Here is a 19,196-nt window from a genome sequence, read left to right on the forward strand (position 1 = left end):
TCTTCTTTTCCCCCATGCCTCCACCATGTGGGAGGCTATCTGTCCTCAGTCTCTGTCCTGTCCCCCGGTCTCTCCTTGTGAGCATCTCACAAGGTCTCTGGAGAAGTGGATACACCTACTCCCAGGGCTTCTGCACTCTCACACTGGTTCACACTTGGCCTTCAACAATGCACTGAACCCTGTAGCTGAATCCCTACCGGTTCATGTGGCTCCATATGCAGCTGTGCAGGCAAGTGCTCCCATCTTGTCTCCTGGGAGGTGCCTGTTTTCCTTGGATTTCAGGCTTGTTGGCCGCCCTGCAACCTCAGTTTTCTGACACGTTCAAGAAAGGCTGTATTTTTGTGCATTATCTGATTCTGTTCTTGTAAGTGGGGGAGCAGTGACTGCTCTGGTCAGCGTTCTCTGTCCTAAACAGCTTCCCTTTGAAACTGGACTTCCATTGTACCTTACCCTCCTAGACTTTTATTTTATTTTATTTTATTTTATTTTATTTTATTTTATTGTATTGTATTTTAATTTTATTTTATTTTATTTTATTTTATGTTTATTTTTGAGAGAGATAGAGACAGAGTGCAAGCAGAGGAGGGGCAGAGAAAGAAGGAGACACAGATCTGAAGCAGGCTCCAGGCTCTGAGCCGCCAGCACTGAGCCCGACATGGGGCTTGAACTCACAAACTATGAGATCACGACCTGAGCCGAAGTCAGACACTTAACCAACTGAGCCACCCAGGCACCCCTAGACTTTTATTTTAATGTAGTCTATTATTTACTAGTAGTGTACAGTTTATCCTGATATGTTTTTACTATTAATACGCAATTGCTTAGAACAATACAAATATATTCTGAATCTTTATACCTATTAAGTACAAAAAGAAAATGTAAATGGCAATCATTCCCTTAAATAAGCTCTGTGCTGGGTTGTAGTACCTTGTTTAAATGCTTCCTTGTACCAGTGCTTCTAATTGTTTCCCTTAGAACTCCAAACTAAGGAGCACCCCAGGATAATACACCCAAGAAAGATTCAGAATGGACAAGAATAGGCCTTTGTCTTATAAAGTGAAAGGGAAAGTGGGGAGGTTATCCTCAGGTGCTTTCTCAAGCAGGTGAATTTTATTTTATTGTTATTTTTTTTTTATGTTATGTTATTAAACTTTATTTTGAGAGAGAGCAAGCGTGAGTGGGGCATGGGCAGAGAGAGAGAATTCTAACAGGCTCCGGGGCTGTCAATGCAGAGCCAGACACAGGGCTCGATCTCATGAACCGTGAGATCATGACCTGAGCAGAAATCAAGAGTCGGACACTTAACTGAGCCACCTAGACACCCCTCAGACAAGTGACTTTAGCAAAGGCACATGTGGACCTTGGTTCCATTCATTGTTAGCTGTGCCCTTGGAACCTGGGGAGATCTCCATGTAACCCCAGTGCATGTAGAGTTTGAAGACCACTAAATCCCATCTTCTCTGAGGGTCCTTTCCATTCCCTGAGCCAGTTGTTCTGTTCACAAGTTGTGAACACGGGGCACAGGGCTGAGCTTAGGTCCAGGTTTTATTAACGAACCACTGTGGCTGGTAAGGAGCCTACAGGGCAGAGGCAGGCAGGGCACAGAGCTCCTCAGCTCCTGGGAGCACACCAGGTGGGAAGAGGCCACCCTTGTCTGCTGGTGGAATAGCAGGGAGGGAGCAGATGGTAAAGAAAGGACTCAGGTGTTCTTTTAAAAAAAGGTTTTTTTTAAAAAAACCTGTGACAAGAAAACAAATGGCTTTCTCTTTTCTGCCTAGATCGTCATGCTCAGGAATGACATTCACCGCTGCAGAGCGTCAGGCATCTTTCTTCGCTTGGAGGGCGGAGGCTTGATCGCTGGCAACAACATTTACCACAATGCGGAGGCAGGAGTAGACATCCGGAAAAAGTCCAACCCACTCATACTGGTACTTTTCTCTGTCTTCATGCTCTTTTCAGAGTAGCTTCTTTTCAGAAGCCTTTTCTGAGATTATTTAAATAAGTGTTGCCACCTTGAATTTATATTGCTTCCTGTTTGCAAGTGGTTCCTGGCCTTTTCTCTGTGTGTCCTTGTGACTCTCTATCTTCTTTCTTCACGTAATAGGAATGGCTTTGAATAAATCACCTCCCTACAGTCTCCTTGTCAGGAAAAAAGAGGACCAGATAGACAGGGAAATGTCACAGAGCACTTCCTCAGCTCTGATAGGTTCTGGTTGGCTTTGAGTTTGAGAAGAATAAAGATATTGTATCTGCCCTGCAAGATACCTGGATCTAACTAAAACGTTAGATCATTCTTCACTATAAAAAGGACATTTATGATGTTTAGTTCTGAAGATTATTTGTCTCATGAATGTCGTGAAGCCATGTGGATTTGATTTTACACCAATGTGAAAGCCACTTGAAATGGTAGAAGATAGGACCAGTGACATGAGAGGCCTTTTTCTGCTCAGGCCTTCCCTTAGAGACACATATTCCAGGAACTAAGGAATGGCCCAGACTTCTTATGGCCTTGAAAAAATAATATCTGCCTTTATGCCTAGTGCTTATCACTTTGTATGTATGTATTTATTTGTGGTTTAATCTTTACACAACCCTGTGTGGTAGAATTAATATTCCATTTTATGGATAAAGACATTGAGGCATAAAGAGACACTAAAGATGCCTTCCCAAATCATACAACTAGTGACAGAGCTGGGATTTGAATCCAGGCCGTCCTGACTCAGGATCGATGTTCTTAACCCATTATATTAGACTGCCCTTGGGGTGCCTGGGTGGCTCAGTTGATTGAGCATCCAACTTCGGCTCAGGTCACGATCTCACAGTTTGTAAGTTCTAAACCCACGTTGGGCTCACTACTGTCAGCACAGAGCCTACTTCGGATCCTCTGTCGCCTTCTCTTTCTACCCCACCACCCCCCATGTGCTCCTTATCTCTCTCTCAAAACTAAATAAACATTAAAAAAAAAAAAAATCCACCCTCGCCAATGCAGATGAAGGAAAGTTCCTAACTATGCAGATGAAGGAAAGTTCCTAACTATATTTAAAAAGACACGCCTAGCCAGCGTCCTCTTTCAGCCCCTTCCTCTCACTGTATTTCTGCCATGAAGCTGGCGTCTGATGCACGGCCTTGCCTGAGGAAATGAATGCCACTGTTGCCAGAGAGATGAGAGGAGTTTGCCTTCCCAGGGACAGAGGGGACAGGCCAGTTTAGCAGGTGGAGGGGAAGGGGGCGTTATGTTTCTGTCCTGGCTTCGTGAAAGGGTGTGGGGATGGAAATGCCACTGCTTACGCTTCTCTCTCCAAGCTTTTCGCTTTTCACTTTTCACTTTTCACAACCGTGTGAGGGACTTGTGTTAGGCAGTGGTTGCCCTGGTGAGTCTGCCAAATCCTTCAGGAGAAAATCTGGAAAGTGAGTAAGAATAGGATCGCTTACAGCGTGGAACGTTTTAAAGCAAACTAGAACTTTGCTTCTGTGAAATCGTTTTGGAAGAGAAACAGCTAACTTCCTGGTTTAAGTATAGGAATGTATTTAGGCTCTAAATTAACAGAGTGAAACAATTTTATTATCATTTATTACCTGAAAATGTCGCTGCACAAAAGCAGCTAACTGGGAAGCAGGAGAACTAGGTTTCAGATCTGGCTCTGCTGCATACTGTATGGCCTTCGGCCAGCATCCCCATGCGTACAAAGAGATATTCGAAATAAATCTAAGGGTCTTTGTTTGTAGCACATACAGCTTCTGTGATCTCATGCCCCATGGAACAATCAGGCTCCCCAGAGCCACACCTTTCCACAGGCCTTCCCTGAATGGGAAGTGGGGAGTAGGAGCCAAATGGCTCTCACTCTTCCCTGGAGGTGGCCCGCTTGGGACTGCACGTGGCCAACATTGTCATGTAGTGGGGTGCTGAGCTCCCTGGACCCTGGACCGTGTGGCCTGGCTGGAGTATTGTGTTTGGAGGACTCTGGGGGCTCAGCAGCGTTCAGTAGCATACCTTGCGGATGGAGAGCAAGAGGCGGGGCACTGAAGACTCCTCTCTCTGGATTCTCACTTACAGCTTTGCATGTGTGCACCAGGGCAGCAGCGTGGCCCATTCACTTCATCATGTGCTAGGCAGGGGGCTTCAGGGGCGCTTTCTCCACTGTGTTCACCCCGGCCCTGCTATGGGCTGGCAGTTGAGCACTCGGTTTCTTGCTGGCAGGTCTGATCTGTCTTCTGTGGTGTCTCCTGTTCCCTTGCAGTGTAACCAGATCCACCACGGCCTTCGTTCTGGCATTGTTGTCCTTGGCAATGGGAAAGGCGTCATCCGGAACAATCAAATCTTTTCAAATAAGGAGGCTGGTATTTATATCCTGTACCACGGAAATCCAGTCGTGAGGTATGTGTGCTGCACCCAGACCATCCTCAGCCATGGTCCCTTCTTTCCTCCCTGATCTCTGCTTCCTACACTGTGACTGTCCTCCATTTGAAAACATTTTTGTTTACTGAAACAACAGTATAGCAAAGCAAGCAAAGGAGACTCCACCCCGATCCCACTGTAGTAACACAGGTGCTTTTGTTTGCATTTCCTACCAGTTCTCCTCAGCAGACGTTATTGAGCACCTCTAATAATGATAACAGAGGAGCACTCTGCTCCCCCAGAGCTCACTGTAGCATGGAAGACATACATGACCAGAAATAACTCTAAGACAGAGACGGCATAAAGATTTCCACTTACCTGACAACTCTGTTCGGTTGAAAGCAGCTACCTAAGATGCTGTGTTAAGATCCAGGGGCTGCATCTGGCCTCAGCACAAAAGCGTTCTGTGATGGATCAGCCATGTGAGCTGTTAGGCGAGAAGGGGCAGTGGCATTGCCAGGAGCATGGGGCTGCCATCCCAGCTCTCAAATGGGGAAGGCTGATAAATGCTACTGAAGTGCTCCCAAGGGAGACAACCATTCTACTGGGGGATGTGGGAAGGCCTCCTTACAAAGGGGCGTTAGAGTTGGACTTTGAACTGTGGGTAGAACATGGACTGTCATGGATATGGGAGTGGGCATTCCTAGTAAAAGAAACAGCATGAACAAAGGCAGCAGAACAAGGCAGATTCAGGGGTTGGCTAATAGTCCACTGTGGCTTGAGAACATGTCTGACACAAGTTGTGATGTTGGTATAAAATGTTTTAAATTGGGACTATCCCAGAAAATTGTGGGTCCTGTGGCTGCTGCAGCATGATCTATATCTCTGTGGCAGAGTGGAAAGGGTGATGAGAAGAAAGCTCAGGGCCGGAGGAGGAAGCCTTATGTGGACCCAGCTGAGGAAGGTGGCGTTTAAAAATTTTTAAACAGAAGACTCACACAGTTATGTCTTGTTTTAGGAAAATAACTGGAACAAATGTGCAGCAAATATATTCTGAAGTGTTTTTTCCCCTTGATTATTCCAGATGTGCTTTTCCATATTGTTGCATGGCGTTTATCAGTTTTGGAAAGTTTCAGAACATTCCATCTTTTTGGTATTCCATAATTTTTGAACCAGTCCTTTTACTGTTAAGCATCTATTTTTTTTTTTTTTTTTTAACGTTTATTCATCTTTGAGAGACAGAGAGCATGAGCGGGGAAAGGGCAGAGAGAGGGAGACATCCCTCTTCGGAGAGGGAGACATTCTTCCAAGAATCTGAAGCAGGCTCCAGGCTCTGAGCTGTCAGCACAGAGCCCAACGCGGCTCTCATGAACCATAAGATCATGACCTGAACTGAAGTCAGAGGCTCAACTGACTGAGCCACCCAGGCGCCCTAGTTAGGCATCTATTTTTGACTGTTACAGACATCTTACTGAAAACAGTTAGTGGTCACAGAGTTCCTTCTCCATCTTTTGCATTATTACCTTAAGAGTATGTGTTTATACATATGCTTGCTATAGATTTAACACACATGTAAGTGTTTACTGTCTATGTAAGGGGACAGTGATATAAAAAGTGTGTAAGAACAGTCTCTGCTCCATGGTGTTTACGGTCTCATGCTGGAGATGGACACACAACCATGAGGGAGACTCATCAAAACAAATGCTTTAATAGGTCTTTGTGTAAGTGACAGAATGACAGAGGAGCCAGCCATAGTTTCAGCTGAGCGAGTCAGGGGAAGAAGGCATGAGTTGTGTGTAAGGGATAGATAGGATTTTGTGGCCAGGGAGATGGCATTCTGGGCTCAGGGGCAGTGAAATTCCAGGATGTGTCTTGGAAAAATGGTATTAAATGTGGTGCGTCTGCCACAAGAGGCCCAGAAGATTGAGTAGAAGAGCAGCCTATGAAGACAGGTTGATGCTGGAACACAGAACCTCTGATACCGAGTATGATCTGCAAAATAATGACTCTCCAGATCAATCCACTTCCTAATCCTTGGAACGTGCAAATATGTTATCTTTCATGGCAAAAGAGATGTTGAAGATGTGATTAAATTAATAACCTTAAAATGGGGAGACCATCATGGATTATCCAGGTAGGCTCTTCTATAAATCATAAAGATCCTTAGAGGGAAGCAAGAGAATCAGTCGGGAGGAGGAAATGTGACAGTAGTAAGCAGAGGTCAGAGTGATGAGACTGTAGGCCAAGAAGTATGGGCGACCTGTAGAAGCTGGAAAGGACAAGAAATAGATTCCCCATAGACCTTCCAGAAGGAACATAAATCTGCTGCCACCTTGATTTAGTCCTGTAGGACCCATTTTGGACTTCAGACCTCCTAAACAAGAAGGTAGTAAATTTGTATTGTGTTAAGGCACTGTGTGTATGGTAATTTGTCATAGCAGTCACACACCAAATCTGGGAAGTTTGGACTTTACCCTGTGGGTGCTAGGGAACTGTTGAAGAGTTCTGAGCAAGGACTGTTACAGTCAGATCAGTGTCTTGGTTTTTAAAACAGAATCTCTTTGAGGGGCTCCTCCTGGCTGGCTCAGTCAGTGGAATGTGCGACTCTTGATCTCGGGGTTGTGAGTTGAAGCCCCATGATGGGTGTAGAGATTACTTAAAATCTTTAAAAACAAAAAACCAGAACTTCTTTGAGAGAATAGGTTGTGTTTTTTCCCTTTATGTTTCTTTGTGATGGAAGGTAGGTATCTGGGGGAGGGTACAGAATGAATTTTGAAATCCCCGAAGTAGCCTGGATAATAAGGCCATGGCAGTCTTTTTGCCAGTGAGAGTTTTATAACCCTTTGTGTTTCTCTTTTTGCCTTGGCTTCAAGGAAGCACAGGGTTCAAACTGTCTCATCTGCCATAAACATCCTACCATTGGTTCTTGGAACAGTGATCTGTCCCCTTTTCCTAAATGTTTTCTGATCCCTCTTTTATCTTTGTTTTGCTCTCCCTGCGTACATACACTCTCCAAGTGCCCACGGGTCTCTTCTGGAGGTGAGATTTGTATTAAACTATACCAGCCATGCATTTGCTGCTATGGCACAGCTCTCAGAAATACGGATGCCCTAGCCCAGGGACTATGTCCGACCGTGAATTCTAGAAACCCACAGTAACCATCTGCTGACTGAATTGTAACCAGATCAAAACAGACTCTTTAGATCTGAGGGCAAAAATGGGGATGTCTTTAACAAATGATTTATCTTGTTCCACTCAAATGCATAGGCAGGTGCAGTTGACATTTGGCTTCCCCAGCATCAACATACTTTGCCGGGTTTTTTCCCCAAAGATGTAAACCATTTGGACCCTGCCCTAGGAGATGGGAAAACTTAGCCAACTCCTACTCAGTAATGTTCTGTTGGATGCCAGGCCCTGAGTTAGGCTCTAAAGAGCCGGTTGAATACTGGACCTAAATCCCTCAGCCACATGGAAGGAAGTAGGAGGGTTGTCTCCTAAGAGAGGAGGCGGGTGCCCTTCTAAGAAGAAAGGAGGTCACAGCATTCCTGTTAGTAAAAATAAACAGCAAATGTGTGTCCTCCAGGGATAACCCAATTGTGTTAATGTCCAGGTGTGACTGGCTTTGTTTTAACAGGCAGGAAACTGAGGTGCAGAGACAATGCATGTCCTTAACATGTTCAGGCGTCTGGTGTTTAATTCGCAAGGCCTTTCCATGGCAGTGAGGGCTGCGTGTTTCTCTGAGCAGGAGCATGTTTTCCTGTATCGTCCACATGTGGCTCAGCCAGCCCATGAGGTCTCACATACACATCCTCTGATACTCTCAAAACCCCCTTTTAAAAAATCTGGTTTTCTTTTTTTAAGGCATGTCATTATTTTATGTTGTCTTTCAGGGGATAGGTGATTAACAGAAAATAAGATAAAGAGTAGCTGTTGGATATGAACAGGGATTGTAGGCTCATTACAGGCAGAGACTCTGACTCAGCTTTGGGCACAAATCATGCCCAAAGCAGCTTAACACAGCTTCCTAGGAATTCTTGACATGACCAGTTGTGGACTTGTCACCTGTGCACCACGATGGCATGTGTTTCAAACAGCTTGCATGTGAGCGACAGTCAAGAGAGGTCACAGAAACTCGAGTAGCATTGTGATTGTATGGCATAGTTATTGATTTAGTTCTGGATCAAGTTGTCTGCAAGTTCACTAAAAATTTATAAATGGCTTCTAGGACTGCAGAAATGCTTCATGCCCCTGTGGACTTGTGTTGTTTGGGGAAGGCCACAAAAGAAGGTAGTCACCTTGAGCAGGCATTGGCTTTGACATATGATAGTGGTCTCATCTTACTCTTTTTCCTTGCATTTTAGCGGGAACCACATTTTTAAGGGCCGTGCAGCTGGCATAGCAGTAAACGAGAATGGCAAAGGCCTCATCACAGGTAAGGGTGGGAAATGCCTAGAGCCGTGGCCAACCAGGCAACCAGCAGCTGAGCCAACATCCCTGGCCTTGCCCCTGCCTAGTTCTTTACCTCGACAGCCTGGCCACCTTCTGTCTTCGTTGCTGTTCTGTACACTGGCCATGCCAGCCTCAAGGAGGGCTAACAGGGAGGGAGTGTCTGCTCTTTGCCAGGCCTGCTGCTTACAGGATCTCACTGGAAGGCTCCATAACACTGTCAGAAACATTTATGGCACACAAACTGAATCCTTCCTCTTGGCTTTTGTATGGGCTTATGCCTGCTCAGGAAACCCATCCCCATTTCCCCTCCACCTGGCCAACACCTGCCGAGCAGATCCTTTGGGTCTCAGCCTAAATGTCACTTCCTCAGGGAAGCCTGCCTGGACCTCCCACTGTACACATAAACACTCACTGTACCCAGCAGGCATGCTCTGTGGGATGTCTTACTTAATTTCTTAGGGATCTGTGTAAGGTCAGTCTCCTTTAATATAAGGCAGTAAGTTCACTAAGACAAGGATCAAGTCGGTGTGGTACATCACTGTAGCCTCAGCACGGAGCATAGCCATACCTGGGACATAAAAAGAGGTTGATCCAGTAAATCCCTCTGACTGAATCCTGCCTTCATTCATCAGATGTTTATTGAACACACAAGGTATGCAGGAGATGGGGATACATCAGTGAACAGAACAGTTCTGTGAACAGTAACCCTTGGGTTCCTGACATTTTAGGGGAAAATAAACATGTACACACACACACACACAAGAGGCGTATCTGTGAGTGATAAGTGCTCTAGAGATAATTATATATTATTAACTGATATATTTACATAAATGTATATTATATGTAAATATATAATATGTAAAATGTTATGTTTATATGCAATAATTGAAATAATTTATTGAAATTAATTAAAATATAGTGATAGAGGGACTATGTGGGTATTTAGGATTGTGTGGTCAGGGCAGGCATTTCTGAGAAGGCCAGACCTGGGTGACAGGACAAAGCCTGAGAAAAGAACTGGAATTCTAAGCAGGGCCACCTGTGAAACACAGTTGGCATGCCTGGGGAGCAGGGAGGTTACTGGTGTGACTGGGTGTGGTGAAGGAGGAGCAGGGAGTCACAAGTCAGACAGGGTCACAGAGGCAGGAAGGGGCCAGTCACACAGGGTCTCCTGGGCCATTGCACTCCAGTCTCAGGAGACTGAGAGTCTGCCCAGCCGTAGTATTGGGAATATCCGTATCCCAGCACCAACCCCCTGAATTGTGACTCTTCGGCCCACTCCCAGAGAGGTAGTGGATGAGGAGAGGAAGGCTGTGGTCAGTCCAGAGCTGAGCCTGAGAAGGACCAGCTTGTGCCTCCCCAGGCTGGTGGGGGAATGGCTGCATTCTGCCTCAGCCCTCCTAGAAACAGCCCCAGAACAGGCAGCCCTGCCTGGCCTTGGTCCAGAGACTCTAAAGCCAGTTTATTCTTAGTTGTTGTTCCTTAAGGCCACTGGGTACAGCAGGTATTAGGACTATAAGAGAGCACAAGAAAGATACAAACCTTGCCCTTGAGGAAAGAAGACAGCACTCAAGTCCCTGAAAAGCCAAATACCAAGCAAGATTCAGGATGCTGATTGTTGACAAGTCAAGGCCTGGTGTCCTGGTCCAGAAGGTCCTTTCTCTCAGCTGTCCAAGTCCTCATGGCCAGTGTGGGTGGTCCTTGGCTCTTGACCCTCTCTTCTGCCTCTCCATAGAAAATGTCATCCGTGAGAATCAGTGGGGAGGTGTAGACATCCGTCGAGGAGGAGTCCCCGTCCTCAGGAGCAACCTCATCTGCTTCGGCTACTCAGATGGTGTGGTCGTGGGAGATGAAGGCAAAGGACTGATAGAAGGAAACACCATCTATGGTGAGGCGCATGTTCCTGGGGGAACAGATCTTGGGTCTAGCCCAGCCAGGGAGGCAGGAAGCCCAGATTCCATCCTTAGCTTGTGGGTCCTGAGAAAGTTACAGTCTTCCCTGGGCCTCAAAGATGTCCTGAAGAACAGGTTGATCTCAGGCCACAGCCACACAGTCCCTCTCAGAGTACAAGAGCCTCTCATAAATCACCTTGTAACCCACAGGATCGGTGAAACAGAGAGCTTCATCCCCATCTAAAATCACAAAAGTCAGGAGTTGTGTAAGGACGGAGCCATTTAGGCACTGATGTGGGCATCTGACTCCTCTTACCACTTTCTTTTGATCTAGAGAACTAGAAATAGAATGGGAGAAATAGGATAGTCCTAAAAAAGAAACTGTTCTCACTCATGCTGTGACTTTGAGCAGAGCCTTACTCTCTGGACCATATCTCTAATTATTGTTATTTACCCCATTTTAAAGATAAGGAAACTGAGACACAGAGAGGTTCAATAACCTGCTGAAGGTCACACAGCTAGGAAGTGATAGGGCTGGCATTCAAACTGAGGCCACCTCCATCTCTATGCAGGAAGGGGTTGGGCTGGGTGAACTCTGAGGACCCTCTGGCAGTGTCACTCTGGGCTTCTGTGCTCTGGAACTGTGGCCTTGACAGTTCTCAGAGCACTTTTACACCCTATGGAAGTATCCTGGTTGTGAGACTGACCTGGTTGTTACCCTCTTGTATGAAGGTGAAGCCTCCAGCCATAAAGTGATTTGTCCAAGGCCATTAGCACGCCAGGGACTCTTGTCTCCCAGGCCAGTGCCATCTTTGCTTCACCTCTTGGGGAGACACTGGGTGCTGCCTCACCCGCTGCTCAGTGTCCATGACCAGCCCCTTTCACCATCCCAGCTAATAAGGGCTGTGGTGTGTGGATGATGTCGTCCAGCCTGCCCCACGTCACCAGCAACCACGTCAGCTACAATGGCCTGTATGGAGTGGCAGTGTTTAGTCAGAAGGAGGGTTCTGGTGAGTTCCCTGGAGGTCACGGGGCCCAGGAGAACTTCAGCGAGGATGGGGATGCCATCCTTTGGGAGACAGAGCTGGAGAAAGACGATGACCCACTGCGCCGGCCCATCGCCATAGCTCTCGTGGAGTCCAACAGTATTAATCACAACGGAGGTGAGTATCCCCTGCTCCAGAGCCTTCCGTCCTCACACGTCTTAAGGACCCTTCCCGCTTGGTTGGCTACTGCTTTTGGCCACTTACCCAGTACCCCGGACCTCTGGCCATCACCTTCCCTGAACTTAAATCCATCTTTCCTGCCCCCCTATCTCACTTTGCTCATGCTGTTTCTCTTCCCTGAAATCTCCTTTCCCCCATCCACACATCCCAAACAACTTGAAGTTCAAGGCCCACTATGAATGCACCCTTACCCTCTCACCCCACTGGCACTTCCTGGGGGCCTGGGACTGGATATGTTTCTGTGGCTGTTTTGTCAACTCTGACAGGCTATGAACTTGAGGCACGGAGCTGAATCCCAGTCTGTCGGCACCCCTGCCCCAGCAGATCCCACACCCCACACCTGGCATATATATTTCCAATCTGAGACACGTTCCCCACATCTTAGCATCTAATAATGTGCATTTCCAATTGATGGCATATCGTGGTTTGATTGGCAATTTTTCTTTCTTGTACAGAGAGTAAGAGTGGGTTTTAAATCCACAGGTTATCTTAAATTTGGAAAGAAAAAAAAAAACAAACAACTTACAGAGTTGATCTAACTCCAGGGCTCCCAAACCTGAAGGATGATTAGAGCCACTGTAGAGGGCTGTTGAAGGAAGTCTTGTTAAAAGAAGGCTCTTGGACACTAGCGAGCTCTTGTCCTGGGGAAGGCAGAGGGCAGGGAGAGTGGGAGCCAGCAGAAGATGAGTTCTGTCCACTCCTAGTTCAGGGCTTTCTCCACATGGCCATGCTGTCCAGTAGGACAGGCAAAGCCACATAAATTCATGGATATTTGATTTATATTTGCTCTTCTCCACCAGGCAGAAGCAACAGGCAGGTGGCATGAGAGGTTGGAATTTGCAGACTCCCATGTGACCCCTGGTGTCGTCCTCCCCACAACCTCCTCCCGATGCCTCTTGCTCTTGTGGGTGGATATCACCACTGGGGAGTCCTCCTCCTCTTCACCTCCAGGTCCCCCTGCCATGCTGTCTCTTTTTGACCAAGCCACGTGGCTCTAAGCCTGCTGATTTTGTGGGGTTTTTTTTCTATAACCATGTAGTGTCTCTAAGCATATACAACCCCAAACATCATTTTCTTTCCCAAATTTCGAACATTTTAGATACTTAGCTTAATAAAGTTACAGAATTTCCCTTGTAAAGAAAATTTCCCAAAACAATAAGGAGGCAGATGCCATCTCAGTACAAGAGGAGAAACATGCAGAACAGCTGTCCAGCAGGTGGACCTGTCTGGAGGGGGAACAGGCAGCCTTAAGCAGGGAGTGAGCGCCCCATCACAGATGACAATATCGTAGGAGCAGGCGAGCACAGGAGAGCCGCATGGGCAGCTGAGCCAAAGCAGCCTTCGTCACCTTTTCCTGTTTACTGAGGACTTAGTTCAGAAGGAACAGAATTTCCCTGATGCTCCAGGGTTTCTTCCTGCTCGGTTTGTCATCCATCCTGAAAGATGTGACTCCCAAGGGCTGGTTCCGAGTGTTGCTGCCTCTTCTGCCCCACCTCTCTCCCAGGATGCACAATTCCACCAGGGTTTTTCCTGACTGCCGTTGTCAGGACTGACCCTGCTCCCTAACCCCTCCACCCGCAGCCTCAGGACTGTACGTCCAGAGCAGCGAGGCGCTGCACGTCCTCACCAACGTGATCCATGCTAATGGAGACAGAGGCATCACTGTAGCCCAGAGCAGCCAGCTCACCCGTGTGGCCAGCAACAGCATCTCCTGCAACCGGCAGAGTGGGGTCAAGGTCGAGGCCCAGTGCAAGGTGGAGCTCCGGGGCAACGGTATCTATGACAACAGAGGCCATGGCATCATCACCAAGGGCGACAGCACCGTGGTCATCGAAAATGACATCATTGGCAACCGGGGCAGTGGGCTGCAGCTGTTGCCCAGGTCCGACACAAAGGTGTGTGTGTGTGTGTGTGTGTGTGTGTGTGTGTGTGCGCGCGCGTGTGCGCGCGCTGCATGTGCCAGCACAGGGCCCAGCCCTAGGACAGCCCTTGCACCCTCTCTACTGAGAAGCCCGAGGCACCTGGCACTGCAAGGGACATCATTCCTCCTGTGCAAACCCAGCCTGGTAGACACAGGTGGGGCTTCACACAGGAAGGGGGACAATGTGAACTGAGCCCTGAAGGATGGACAGGAGATAACCAGCAGAGAACTAGGATGGGGGTGTGTCCAGGGGTATCTTTGTGGTCTCCAGGTCCAGCTCAGGGCTATTTCAGCCCCTCCCCCTAACAGAACAATCTCCCACAGGACCTAGTATGCGCTGGGTGCTTCATGAGGGGGCCTGCGTGCACACTATTCCCTGCGTCCCTGCGGTACCCTCCCCCTTGTCTGCCTCAGTCCCACAGCTGGGCTGTCACTTTCTCAGGAAGCCTTCCCTGACCCCCCAGCCTGTCTGAGGTACCCCTTGTCTGGACACCAGAGGTGCTATTGTTTCCCACCTCCCCCCCACCCCCACCTCACACAGCACTTCCTATATGCTCCTCTGCCTCTTTGTCCCCCCACCAGAGATGAGCTCTGAGCTCCCTTTTTATGCAAAGCACTGCACTGGGTGCCAAACTGACCCAGTCCCCACACTTGAGAAATTACCATCCCAAGGCCTCTTTTTGGCTCTGCAGCTTCATGAGTAGTGACTCCGGCAAGGAGTAAAGAATTTCCTGGGCTCTGCATCTGGGCACTGTGGAAGCAGAGGAAGGGAGCAGGGACACGCTCCTGCCTAGTCGAGGTGCCAGTGGTCCTTGCCACTGGTACAGTCTCTCCTCTCTGCCAGGCCTTTGTACGTTGTTCCTTCTTCCTGGAGCAGCCATTCCCTGCTCTGCACCTGGTAAACTTCTACCACTTACCCATCACCTCCTTCGGGAAGCCTTCCCTGGTTCTCCTACCTGATCTCAATATCCCTTCCCTGAGCTCCCATGGCTCAATGCTGACCTACCTTAGCAGTGTCTTACCCCTCAGGTTTATAACTGGTATTTCACTTGCCTGGCTCCCCAACCAGTCTGGGAGTCCCCAGGGTGTGACAAGCTCTGGCTGTTTCTCCCAGGTGATAAAGAACCGGATCCATTCATTCCGGGCCTACGGCATTGCAGTGCGGGGCCGCGCCAAGGCCCTGGTGCAGGAGAACATCATCTTCCAGGGCAAGACCAGCAAGACGATCTTTCAGCAGATCTCAAACAACCGAGAATGTATCATGCAAAACAACAAGTTCTTGGTGTTCAAGAAAAAGTAAGTGTCTGGGATCTGCCTAAACCAATCTTCTAGAACCACAGGGAGGCGACTAGAGAAGCCAGGCCCAGTGATGCTGGCTGTCCTTGCTCCCTGCAGTCCTGCCAGCTTCTGGCTCTGGTCAGATAAAGGCCCATGCTTGGACTTTAGTCAGGCCGGTGCTGAGGACCTGCGTCTGCCCCCTTGGGAGAGAACAGGCTTTAAGAGTCAGGGGGGTGTGATTTTAAATCTCAGCTCTGCCAGTTTCTTGCGCAAGGCACTCAACACCTTGAGTCTTAGTAAAATCCAGTTAACAACGTCTGCTTTGTAGCACCAATTTAAGGTACAGTCAAATCATGCGACCTAGCACAAGATCTGAGGTATTACAAAGACGTTCATTGCTGCTGCTGTCACTTATTTATGATACCTCTGCCTCTGTGTACAACTGCTTCACACTTATCTTCCCTGAACCTCCCTGCTCCCCATTTCAGTGACCTCACCCTCTGATCTATTCTGGCAGCAAAACCTCTGTGACCGATTTCTCCCTAACATCAGAGTTCAGTCAGTCATTACTAGGTCCTCTTGATTCTGCTTCTGAATGTGCCTGTATCTGGCACCTTTTCTCCCCAACTGCCATCACCCCTGCTCACATCTCAGCATCCTTCACTCTGACCTCTGGCCCCTGTTGCCAAGGTGCTGTTCTGCTGGTGAACGGATGGACTCTGTTCTGCTTGGTTGGTGCTTTGCTACACTGGTTATACAGGTAATAACTGTTATACCACCGCTGCCACATTCCTCTCGCACTGGTGACAGCCCTGGCTGTCAGATGCATCCGTCTAAATCGGCTCTGCTCATGTCACAGCCCTGGTCAGAAACCTTTGATGGGTCCCCTTTTCCTGTAGTAATGATCTCTATTCCTTTTTTAATTCTACACACGCTCAGCAAAAATATTGAGGAAACCTCATATATGTTTTATACAGTCATAACTTATAAAAAAAAAAAAAAGTAGGAATTCTAATCTTTTTTGGACAGAAAAGCAGATATGATCCCAGCAGATCATATCGTGGACTCCCTGGGGTCTGCTTCCTCCTGTCCCTTTGGAGACCCCAGGATACAGATAGCACAGACCTGGCAGCCTGCATCATCCACCATGCACTGTTGAGTCCTGATTTTCCTGTCCAAGCTTGCTGTCTGCTGCCAGACTCAAATGCTGGCAATTCTTTGAACACAGTAGCTAGTTCCTCACCATCCACACCTTTACAGTCCTACTCATTGTTACAGAATCACCATAAAAATGCATAGAATATATGGTTACTGGCTTAAGCAACTTAGGATTTGGGGTAAGAGGTGGTCCCTTGTAACTCAAATGACAGAAAGCCCCGACCAAAGCTTTCCCTGACCCTTCAAAATCTCTGTAAGAGCCTGAGGGACTGGAAACCTACCCATTCCTGTCCCCTATAGCAGTTTCCAAAATGTCATATAAGGAAATCTCACGGTATGTAGTCTTTGGAGCCTGGCTGCTCTCACTTAGCCTAATGCACCTGAGATTTGTCCATGGTGTCACATGTTGTTCATTCTTTTTGTTGCCAAGTGGCGTTCCATTGTATGGATGGACCACACTTTTATCCATTTGTCAGCTGAAGGGTATGTAGTTCCTAATTTTAGGTGATTATGACTAAAGCTTCTGTATACACACAGGTCATACACCTAGGAGGGAAATAGAAAAAGTCACCGACCTTCTCCAGAGCCTTATAGAGATGGGGAAGTTGAGGCTTACTTGTCCAAGGTTACATGCAGAGCTGGAACTAGAATGCAGGACTTTTGCCCCCTAGCTTCCCACACATCCCACCTCCTTGAGCTGTCACTGATTTGGAGGCAGAACCGACACCCAGATTTTGAACACCTGGATCTCGAGCCTAAGGTGAGATGGTGTGGGGCATTCAGCAAATGCTCCAGACTCTCCCAGTTCACGGACTGTCATTTTGCACCTCTAGGTCTGATACGTGGCGCCTGGTGAACCCACCAGCACGGCCTCACCTTGAAAGTTCTCTCCGAGGCCCCTCTACAGCCCACAGTGGACAGAAGGTGACGGCCATGGCGACCAGGATCACTGCCCGTGTGGAAGGTGGTTACCACAGCAATCGTAGCGTCTTCTGCACCATTCTGTAAGGAAGGGGAGCGGCGGCGTGGGGCGGCTGAGGGCGGTGCAAAGACTCCAGGAGCAACAACCCCCATACCCAAGCTCAGGCTCGGGCTCTGATGGGTGTTCAGCCGAGCTAGGAGGTCAAGGCAGCATTGGGATGAAAGCAGCAGCAGCAGCTGAGGGGCTCCGGGCCTCTCTCAGTCCTCCTACTCACTGCACCCTGGAGAAAACAGGCTTCCGGGCTTCCTAGGGACTAAGAAAAGAAACAGATTGGTGAGTTTCCTGTCACTCAAGCTCTTATAGAAGTTATGAAGAGTTGGGGAAAAACGATACTAAAGCTTTGGTCAGGTCTCTCTGAATGACAGGGAAGTGTTGTTTTACACACACCAAACCCAGACTCTTGTCAGGGAAGAGCATTTACTCCTGAGGGAGGAGGTGATTCTAGTAAGGTGGAAGGAGATAGCTGCCCCAGAATTTTCCCCTTTCCTGGACCTCTCTCGATCCCTACAAGCACATGGCCACATGCTCCTGGCTATCTGCAGAGGCTGGAGGAGTTGAGCTTGGTTCCCTTCAACTTGAACATGAACTGTGAGGGGGACAGGGAGCCCTCTGGAAAGGCTGCCCTACGATGACAAGGGACTTGCTGAAAAGAGGAAGGCCGTGTGGAGAAGTCCTCCTTTCAGCGGCCCAGGTGCCCGGCTGGGTGGGGCAGGGATGCACGAGACCCCACTCTGCCCTCAGGGAGCTCCCAAACTCAGGAGGATACTGGCTCGAGGCCCTGCGTGTACCCACACCAGCCGCCCTCCTGGGCACCGGACTGGTGGAGATGGAGGTGCCCAGGGCCCCTTGTCTGGGTCCATGTTCTCTCATGGATGACTGCCTGCCTTTACTGACCCTACCACGGTTCCCCACTCTGTGCCTTGGCTCATGCTCTGTCCTCTTCTTGGCATGCCCTTCTCACCATCTGCACTTGTCCACACCCCACCTAGTCTTCGGGGGTTTAGCTGAGACACTGCCTTCTCCGCAGAGCTCCCCTCCCTGCAGTGACAGCGCCTTCCACCCTTCCCGCTCTGAGGCTCCACCGCCCTTTCTCTGCCCCCTCTCAGGTATGGAGCACTTTCTGCCTTGCTTTGGAGTTTTCTAGGCCCCTGCCTGTGAGCTCCCTGAGGGCAGGACCTGGCCTCAGTCTGTTCCCAGTTCCCAACCCAGGGTTGCCGTGGGGTCAGTAGCCTGAGGGAGGGGAGGAAGGGCCTCCTAAAGGGCTTTACTGAACTGTACTGTGAACGTGTCAAGGTCCCAGAGCCAGGTGGGCTCAGATCCCACCTGCTTGAGGACGGGGGCTGAATGCAGCACTGAGCAGCTCAGCCTGGACAACCCCCTCCCACTCGGCCTTTCATGTGGGGCCTTCGCCAGCCTATAGGGGGTGCTGTGGTACACTTTGCCACTCGCTTCCCAGGCTGGTTCCACCGGGCCCTCGGTGCTGCTCACCTGGGTGGGGTGGCGGGGTAGCTGGAGATGGTAGTAGCTGGCTTCTCCCCGAGGACTTTGGGCACAAGACACGGGCCCCTCCTGTCCCCAGCACTGTCCTTTGCACTTCTCTGGTGGCCCCAATGTGAGTCGCTGTACAAAATGCTGCCTTTATTATTTTGTAATGACTTTTCTGTGAACCAAATGCTTATGAAAATCTCTGCAACCAAAATAAAGTTTTATATTTTAAAAGAAGCCCTTTCGGGGGACTTGCCTCGGTCTGGGTACATGCTAGGGTTCCTGGGCAGCTGGATGCAGTTCCCTGCTTCACCTTCCTGAGGCACTGCTGTTTCTTCCGCTGAAAGAGACAGATGCTCTGAATGTCCTGTCCATTCAGCAGGTTCCGATTCCGGGCTCCAGGGTCTGGGTTCCCATGTGTTGGGGGTTATACTGTGGCCCTTCCCACCCCGTGGGCTGTGGAGATCAG

The 19,196-nt window shown here is 48.8% G+C and overlaps 1 protein-coding gene across 2 annotated transcripts in view; it reads left to right on the forward strand.

Moving 5' to 3' along the window:
* FBXO10 (F-box protein 10) overlaps window positions 1-18,962 on the forward strand; it is a 54,774-nt gene extending 35,812 nt beyond the window's left edge. For both annotated transcript variants that reach the window (XM_027039459.2, XM_027039460.2), the window contains 8 exons: window positions 1,779-1,928; window positions 4,239-4,375; window positions 8,698-8,768; window positions 10,521-10,673; window positions 11,571-11,840; window positions 13,485-13,798; window positions 14,939-15,120; window positions 17,094-18,962. In XM_027039459.2, the coding sequence (XP_026895260.1) occupies window positions 1,779-1,928; window positions 4,239-4,375; window positions 8,698-8,768; window positions 10,521-10,673; window positions 11,571-11,840; window positions 13,485-13,798; window positions 14,939-15,120; window positions 17,094-17,268 (1,452 nt within the window). In that variant the 3' untranslated portion in view covers window positions 17,269-18,962. The remainder of the gene's footprint in view (window positions 1-1,778; window positions 1,929-4,238; window positions 4,376-8,697; window positions 8,769-10,520; window positions 10,674-11,570; window positions 11,841-13,484; window positions 13,799-14,938; window positions 15,121-17,093) is intronic.
* Window positions 18,963-19,196: the final 234 nt, after the last annotated feature.

This window comes from Acinonyx jubatus, chromosome D4 (genome assembly GCF_027475565.1).
Source record: "Acinonyx jubatus isolate Ajub_Pintada_27869175 chromosome D4, VMU_Ajub_asm_v1.0, whole genome shotgun sequence".
Taxonomy (NCBI): domain Eukaryota; kingdom Metazoa; phylum Chordata; class Mammalia; order Carnivora; family Felidae; genus Acinonyx; species Acinonyx jubatus.